The sequence below is a fragment of the Schistocerca cancellata genome, chromosome 2 (genome assembly GCF_023864275.1).
Source record: "Schistocerca cancellata isolate TAMUIC-IGC-003103 chromosome 2, iqSchCanc2.1, whole genome shotgun sequence".
Classification (NCBI taxonomy): domain Eukaryota; kingdom Metazoa; phylum Arthropoda; class Insecta; order Orthoptera; family Acrididae; genus Schistocerca; species Schistocerca cancellata.
This window is the reverse complement of record NC_064627.1, coordinates 1,040,690,704-1,040,699,895: the sequence shown is the minus strand read 5'-3', so window position 1 is coordinate 1,040,699,895 and position 9,192 is coordinate 1,040,690,704. Positions and strand designations below refer to the sequence as shown.

The 9,192-nt window shown below is 40.6% G+C and overlaps 1 protein-coding gene across 3 annotated transcripts in view; it reads right to left on the bottom strand.

Moving 5' to 3' along the window:
* Positions 1–854: 854 nt before the first annotated feature.
* The window catches only part of LOC126163018 (probable multidrug resistance-associated protein lethal(2)03659), a 262,484-nt gene continuing 254,146 nt past the window's right edge, over positions 855–9,192 (bottom strand). For all 3 annotated transcript variants that reach the window (XM_049919887.1, XM_049919885.1, XM_049919888.1), the window contains 2 exons: positions 6,242–6,352; positions 855–1,363 (listed from right to left, as the gene is read on the bottom strand). In XM_049919887.1, the coding sequence (XP_049775844.1) occupies positions 1,328–1,363; positions 6,242–6,352 (147 nt within the window). In that variant the 3' untranslated portion in view covers positions 855–1,327. The remainder of the gene's footprint in view (positions 1,364–6,241; positions 6,353–9,192) is intronic.

Here is a 9,192-nt window from a genome sequence, read left to right as displayed (position 1 = left end):
CACTCTTACTTTGGAAGACTTCTCTCCATTGAGAATGACATGCTGCGTCCTGTTATCTAGGAACTCCTCAATCCAATCACACCAATAACCTCGTACAACAAAGCATAACTTAACACAGTATATTCAGATTATTTTAACAAAATGTCCAACATTGTCTGTACATCAACATAGAACTACAAGCTACCACTGCATTCAGCGAGAACCTATAATGATGCCATTTTCACATCAATAATAGGCTACAAAACAAGTGTCTGGGTACAGATTTTGTTGCATGAGGAACAGGCAACTCCTTCAGTGTGCCCAGAAGAGTGTGCGCGCGCGCTCATCAGATTAAACAGGGGTCTTTGGCAGCACGCCAACCAGTGCTTTGCTTTCCTATTGATCCTCGAAATCTACCCAGTAGGAATTACAGTAAGACAACTGGAAGCTTCCGATTGGTTATGCAAAGGGGAAGTGACAGAAGTACAACAAATGTTAGACCAAAGGGTAACAACCAATGCCCAGCTCCTGTAATGGAGAGAGGAATATGGCAGAACATCTGGCACACGACTTCCGTCTCAGGTAACTGAAGCCACACTCTTATACATATTTTTAATTAGATTATGCTAACAAGAATTTAAGTGGTATGCTGGTCCATTTGAAAAGTTTTGTTCATTCTAAAACAGATGGAGGATCTGCAAAGGGAGCCTCAACAATTATCAGGAGGAAGAGCTTGAATAATGCAGCACAGGGGTTCCTAGACTTAACGTACTATCGTATTCCAATACTGTAAGCACATCACAGTGATTTTACAATGGGAAAAGGAGGGGGGGTGGGGGGGGGTGGGGAGGTGACAGAAATAAGGTAGATGAATGTAAAATTCACATTTAGTATTTTATTATTTTCACAAACTGATCATTTAGTTAAAAAAAGGTTCTCTGGATGTCTCAAAGTATACATTTTTTTCCTTTACATCATTTAGCACCAAGTCGTCACTTTGTAAATGGTGTCTTGCGATTAAAATATAGCTTTAGATATAACATTTTCATGTGCTTTGTCTTCATGCATGACTTATTTCACACAAATACAAACAGTCAACAGACTACATATAAAACATGACAATGCATTAAAAGAATATATGGAATAAAATAAATAGTATGAGATGATACACGAAATGAGAAAGTGAATGATGGTTCACTGCCTTTTTTGTGCTGATTTTTTACTGTTGCCTTCTCTGTCCTGCCCTGCCATGCACTGCAGCTGGAAACATTACAGTGGCACGATTTAGCACTTTGAAATCACCACCGTCATCTGTATTTTTCCTCTGACTTCTTGTCATTTTTTATCCTCAAGATGACTTTTTGTGTGTTCTACTTCTGTAAGACTGAAAGAAAGATAAGTATTAATTAATCACACAGTAAACATAAGAAAGGTACATAATTTAAACAAATTGCAGCAACATTTTAGCACAACAGGAGTGCTATCAGAATAGTTAGCATTTTTAGTCATTCTGGTTTTACAAACAATTTATCATGAAGATCAACAAGCAGGCCATTACTGTAACAAATAAAGCAACCATTTGGAGTAAGAACAAATTGTACTAAGCACTATATTTATATTTTGCTTTTCATGTAGCGTACAAATTAACTTTCTACACTTCATGTCTTATTCATGTATGCTTGGCTGTCAGACAGCGAAGGACTTTGAAGAGCAGCTTAACAGACATACTGCCTTTTGAAACAGACAGGAGGTTAAAGATGAACATTAACAAAAATAAGACACGATTAAAGAAATGTTGTGTAATTAAATCAGGCGATGCTGATCAAATTGGATCATGACATCAGCCACTAAAAAACAGTGGATGAGTTTTGCTACCTGGCCAACAAAACATTTGGTGATGGCTGAAGTATGGATGGCATAATTGCAGAGTGACAATGGCAAAAGAAGTATTTCTCAAAAAGATAGATTTGTTATCATCAAATATCAATTTAAATATTAGGAAGTCTATTCTGAACACAGCTGTCTACAATATGGCCTTGCATGGAAATGAACGGCACAAAAAAAAAAAAGAGTTCGATTGATTGGGGGCAGGGGTAAAAATAATAAATGGAGGCCAATTGATGAATATGGTAAGCAGGTTCAATTGGGTATACAGGATGTTTCAAAAATGACTGGTATATTTGAAACGGCAATAAAAACTAAACGAGCAGCGATAGAAATACACCGTTTGTTGCAATATGCTTCGGACAACAGTACATTTTCAGGCGGACAAACTTTCGAAATTACAGTAGTTACAATTTTCAACAACAGATGGCGCTGCAAGTGATGTGAACGATATAGAAGACAACGCAGTCTGTGGGTGCGCCATTCTGTACGTCGTCTTTCTGCTGTAAGCTTGTGCTGTTCACAACGTGCAAGTGTGCTGTAGACAACATGGTTTATTCCTTAGAACAGAGGATTTTTCTGGTGTTGGAATTCCACCGCCTAGAACACAGTGTTGTTGCAACAAGATGAAGTTTTCAACGGAGGTTTAATGTAACCAAAGGACCGAAAAGCGATACAATAAAGGATCTGTTTGAAAAATTTCAACGGACTGGGAACGTGACGGATGAACGTGCTGGAAAGGTAGGGCGACCCCGTATGGCAACCACAGAGGGCAACGCGCAGCTAGTGCAGCAGGTGATCCAACAGCGGCCTCGGGTTTCCGTTCGCCGTGTTGCAGCTGCGGTCCAAATGACGCCAACGTCCACGTATCATCTCATGCGCCAGAGTTTACACCTCTATCCATACAAAATTCAAACGCGGCAACCCCTCAGCGCCGCTACCATTGCTGCACGAGAGACATTCGCTAACGATATAGTGCACAGGATTGATGACGGCGATATGCATGTGGGCAGCATTTGGTTTACTGACGAAGCTTATTTTTACCTGGACGGCTTCGTCAATAAACAGAACTGGCGCATATGGGGAACCGAAAAGCCCCATGTTGCAGTCCCATCGTCCCTGCATCCTCAAAAAGTACTGGTCTGGCCCGCCATTTCTTGCAAAGGAATCATTGGCCCATTTTTCAGATCCGAAACGATTACTGCATCACGCTATCTGGACATTCTTCGTGAATTTGTGGTGGTACAAACTGCCTTAGACGACACTGCGAACACCTCGTGGTTTATGCAAGATGGTGCCCGGCCACATCGCACGGCCGACGTCTTTAATTTCCTGAATGAATATTTCGATGATCGTGTGATTGCTTTGGGCTATGCGAAACATACAGGAGGCGGCGTGGATTGGCCTCCCTATTCGCCAGACATGAACCCCTGTGACTTCTTTCTGTGGGGACACTTGAAAGACCAGGTGTACCGCCAGAATCCAGAAACAATTGAACAGCTGAAGCAGTATATCTCAACTGCATGTGAAGCCATTCCCCCAGACACGTTGTCAAAGGTTTCGGGTAATTTCATTCAGAGACTACGCCATATTATTGCTACGCACGGTGGATATGTGGAAAATATTGTACTATAGAGTTTCCCAGACCGCAGCGCCATCTGTTGTTGAAAATTGTAACTACTGTAATTTCGAAAGTTTGTCTGCCTGAAAATGTACTGTTGTCCCAAGCATATTGCAACAAACGGTGTATTTCTATCGCTGCTCGTTTAGTTTTTATTGCCGTTTCAAATATACCGGTCATTTTTGAAACACCCTGTAAGTTACAGTAGTTATTCAGAGTTTAAGAAGCTTGCACAGGATGACCAACAGAGAGAGAGCTGCCTCAAACAACTCTTAGGAGTGAAGATGACCACCACCACCACGTTGAAATCCCTGAAGGTTCTCCTTGTCAAGATCTACGAATAACATAAGTGAATAAATAATTAATTAACCAGTCAATCTATCCCTGAATTAATGATGTTCTGTTGGTTCCTGTAGATTTGTCAGACTTACAGACAAAATGAAATTTCGAAACTTTTATATATTTTAACTGACTGAACTGTGGGGATCTTTGTGAAACTTTCTCCATTGTATTAACTAAACAAACACTTTTTAGCCTTGTTTCACAAACTTTATTATTACTGTGTGACCTAGATTTCAGGTTGTAAGGCCATCCTCTAGTACATAACTTTTGTATGTTATAAATTAACATCCACGGTGCAGGGTGTATCGAAAAGAGTCATTCAATTTGGCATGTCTATTTCTGAAACTAATAAACATGTCAAATTAGTTTTTTGTTTTGATCAAAGGAAAACTCAAAAATTTATTTTTCATGTCATTTCATAGGTGTTTAATATGCCCCCTTGAGATGCACGGCAGATATCAATGGAGTATTCAAATTGTTCCCACATTGCAGTGAGCATGTCTTGAGTTACAGCTTCCACAGCTGCTGTTATGCGATGTCTCTGATCATTCATTGTTGCTGGTAATGGAGGCACGTAAACAGAGTCTTATGAGCCCTCACAAGAAATGATCACATACAGTCACGTCCAGTGACCTTGGAGGCCAGTAAGTGAAGGCTGAATCATTTGGTGCAGTGTGACCAATTCATCATTCAATAATCCTCCAATTTAAAAGTTTCTGTACTCCCACATGCCAGTGTGGCGATGCCCCATCCTGTTGATAAATGGAGTAGTTTGAATCAGCCTTCAACTGTGGAAAAATAAAGTTCCCAGTTGCTTCATCACTGAACACTAAGTGTTGAAGGAAACTGTCACCCTCCATATTGCCAAGAATGAAATTCCTGAACCCCACATATTGCTGTTTGTCACCTTTAAGGAGAGCTGGCAGCAGCTGAATTCTGTACAGTTTCATGTGTAAACATTGAAGCAACACACATCAGGTTGACATCAGCTGCATCTTCAGCTGTTTAACAGCACCGTGAATGGGTTTCTGTGGACTCCTGGTGAAACTATGGCGGGTGCATTCAACGTCTGTGTCGCACACTGTGGGAGGACCTGGCAATTTGCCTTTACACAAACAACCCATTTCTTTGAATTGTTCATGCCATTATCTACTGCTCTGTGCTGTAGGAGAATCTACACCATATGTAGTTTGAAAGTTATTACTGACTGCCACTGCACGAAACTTTGAACACACAACACTTTCTTTGCTGATCCATTATGGACGGTAGGACAACGGCTGGCATGTATTTCTTGATGCAACATTTTACCAACAGCCAACATAAGAAGTTCATAAAATAAATTTCTACAATACATATGACTGTTGGTAAATTATTGCATCAAGAAACACGACACTTTCTGTTGTCCCAGCACCATTTTTACTAGAACTGAAGTGGGCCCATACTTTCGCTACCTAGCAGGAACCATGTAAAACTATCTAGTTTGCTCTTCGGAACAGTATATTGTTCACACACATCACAAACATAATAATGGTCATGATTCTTTTTAATCTGAAAATTTGTTTTGATACTCCCTGTATTTTTTTGTCTGTATGTGAAGTCTGATCTCAGAAGCTACTGTAGGGACTCTGATACAGTTTCCACTGACATACAGACCCATTTATGAGGGGGGTTTGTGTGTTTCAGTTATTACTGATAGCCAGGTAAGTTTTCCAGTTATTACGACCCAGGCGAAGCCAGATGGGTCACTAGTTATTTTACAGACTTGTTTGATGATTACCTTACTGCCCTTACATAACAGATTTATGAGAAGAGACAATAATGGCTCCTGAAACACTGTTTACAAAATTGCTCATTATAAACTTAAATATTTGTCTTCTGATCTGGTAAAGTGAATCTTCTGTTCTACAGTTCAACAGGCTGCAGGTTTTTATCACCTATCCTCAATTCTCCCTTGCCGAGTGGCTAAAAAGGCGCATCTAGTTCAAATTTTATTGAAGGTTCACATCACTTTCAGCTGTTGTGCACTTTCTTAACCATCACAACTGCTTCTATTGAAGCTCAGTTATAGATTTTCAATTATCACCTTTCCTGCTGAAATTCGTTTTCTTGAAACTTGAAAGCTACACCGAATATCAGTTTTTTCACTTAATCTGTTCACCACAAACAGTTCAATAAACTATAGAGACTGTGAGATACATCACTATGTGGTTTAAACTCAACACTAAAAGAAACCTTTTCTTTCTTAACAACTTTAACTGATATCAAAGAATGCCACACAACACCCTGTAAGTTACTGGTAGTTCTCAAACTTGCACCTACATTTATGAAGACTTTACATTCTGCTTGATGGGTGCCATATATATTATTGTGCATAACAGGACAAATTATGTATCATTTATGTATCTGCCAACTTACTTCTTCTGCTATTGCTCTCAGTTCTTCTGCTGCTGCCTTTCCAGTCTGTTCAACCATACTGTAAAATATACTGTTGTTGTCACTGAGTAGTATGTGTGGATGGTCAAATTCCTGAAAATTTACAGTAGAAAAGTAGTGGATGTAAGTATTTAAGGCAACAGTAAAACTGAATATGTATCTAATGAACAGCTTACACAGTAACGATGTTTCACTACCAACAAAACACAAAAACAATTACAGAAATTTGATTATTAACATTATTGCTGCAGGCTAAGTTCAAACAAAATTGTATTTTCAAATTATATTACTAATGTGCTGAAGTACAATAAACAAATAAATACTACTGTTTTAAATCTTCCAGCTTTCATCCCAAGGTTTCTTTTGATATATGAAAACCCTATCTTCATCAGTACGCATGGAGTGAATAACTTTGCCATCTTCTATGCCCACTACACAACCTGTCACATTCTCAATCTTCCGTTCAACAAGGTGATAATCCATCTAAAACTTAATGGCACTTCTACTAAGTTTTAGTATTTTCAACCCACTTAATTATGTTAACTGCAAACCCTCTAGTGTAACCATCCTGGATGTTACTCTATTGTGACTGCCATATCCACATAATATACCTTAGTCCCTGCAAAAAGTAAAACTGCTTTGACTGAAACTGGAAAACCATCTTATTCACCGCAGTGACTGAGGATGTACATTAATGCATCGAGACTTTTTCGAAGCAAATAAAACTGTTTTACAGTTAGGTTTCTTAACAAAACTGGCTATGGAGAGATTAATGTACCAACTGATCTCCGATCATGATGATATGGAGGAAAGGAAAGTGGAAAATACTGACAAAGAGAAGGGACATTATGATAGTACATCTGTTAAGATATGAAGGTATGACTTCCATGGTACTAGAGGGAACTGTAGAGGGCAAAAACTGTAGAGTAAGAGACAAGTTGGAATACATCCAGCAAATAACTGAGAACGTAGGTGGCAAGTGCTACTGAGAGATGAGGAGGTTGGCACAGGAGAGGAATTTGTGGCAGACCACATCAAACCAGTTAGAAGACTGATGACTCAAAAAAAAGAAAAAATTGTCATAAGCAGCCACACTCATCCCCGAAATTGTGTATATATGGGCAGATGAACCAGCCAACAAACACCTGCTTAGTGTTACTGACCAAGAGTCACGCTCCGGCTACCACTACAGGTGACACAGGAGACAAATCTCTCAAACTGCAAATAGGATCTAGCCTGACTATGGAAGAACATCAATGAGTTTATTTGTTCTATGCGAAAGTTCAGATTCTTTCAAATCCTGAGCTGACGGAAGACAGACCAAGTTGGACATGGTAAAACACTACAAGAAAACTGGAGATCATCCATCAATTTAAGTCCCAAGTCTTACAGGGCCTCACTGACAGAACAATTGGTAACATTCAAGATAATAACAATGGGCCTATGGATTCTTTGGCCCACTCCTGCAGTCCTTGGTGGAAGAAAGATGGCAAATGGCAATTACACATTGACTAATGATGACTGAACATAATCATGGAAAACTATGTATATCCAAGCTGCATACTGATGGCACTTTAGACTACTTTGAAAGGGCGAAGTATTTCTTAACTATTGACATGCGGACAAGATTCTGGCAAAGAGAGATTGGTGAGGCTGACTAGAAGAGTTAAAGTTATCCCATTTGGACTATCTAACACTGAAGCCACCTTTGAATGTATCTTATCACTTTAGGGCACAAAAAACAACTAGGGTTATACACGCCCAAGTCTAAACTATAGAACATGGACACACAGAGGAGTTTAACAACTACACATCAGTCCCAATGGACAGACTAGAAGACAGCTAAAAACAGGCACATGGAAGAAGGGCTAAGAAACACCATGCACAAATGGAGATCCAAAACTAAAAATTAAATGGCCTTGGCCACACTGCTTCGGCAGATAAAAAGTAAAACGTGGTCGACAGCCTGAGTGTCATTCACTAAAACAGCTGATAAATCAGATAGCAAACCCAAGCTGGAACGCAAGGAAGTGGCAGACAGTTAAAATTTGTTATGTGGACAAAGTGGCGGGGTAGTGCCACTTAGCAAATGACATTGGCTAAAAAGGCAGTGCCCAATATACAGCCGAGTTAAAATAATCTCCTCAGGGCAGGAGGGCCAAGAGGAGGTTGTCCAAGGTGCTGGGGGAGGCTTAATAAGCCCAAGCTTATTCCCGCGAAGGGAAGACCATTGGCAATGGCAAAGGGACACCACCTCCAGGCAGATGTCAACGCAGAGTTCATCAGAGGGAATATAGGTATTCGTGGGCTGAGGTACGAGGACTGCAGCTTTGGCAGCTGCCTCAGCAACCTTGTTTCCTGGCAGACCGATATGACCAGGGACCCACAGATACACGACACTGGCTCCACGAAGACTGAGCAAATGAGTTTTCCTGGACCCGCTACACTAAGGGATGAGCAGTGTACAGCGCACAGACTTTAGAGAGCACTGAGTGAGTCTGAGCAGAGGACACAATTGGAAAGGTTGTGTCACCTGATGTATTCCGTGGCCTGATACAAGGCAAAGAGCTCAGCTGTAAATACTGATGAGTGTGCACCCGACCCCATGGTCAGTCTGAGAGCAATCACTGTAGACAAAGGTACTATTGCGAAGTTCCATGTGAAGGTCGTGAAACTAGAGGCGACAGACCGAGGCTGGAGTAGTGTCCTTAGGAAGCAAATTAAGGCCAAGGTAAACATGGAAATGGAAAGTTCATGAAGCCAAGGTGGTAAAGGGTTAACGCTCACCGGGTAGGTTGCAGGTAGTGTGAAGTTAAGCCACTGTAGTAAGTGGTGAAAGAGGACTCTAGGAGGTAACAGAAGAGGGACGAACCCCGTACTGATGATCGAAGGAATCATCAAAGGAGGAGGCACAGGAGGGGTGGCCAGCATGG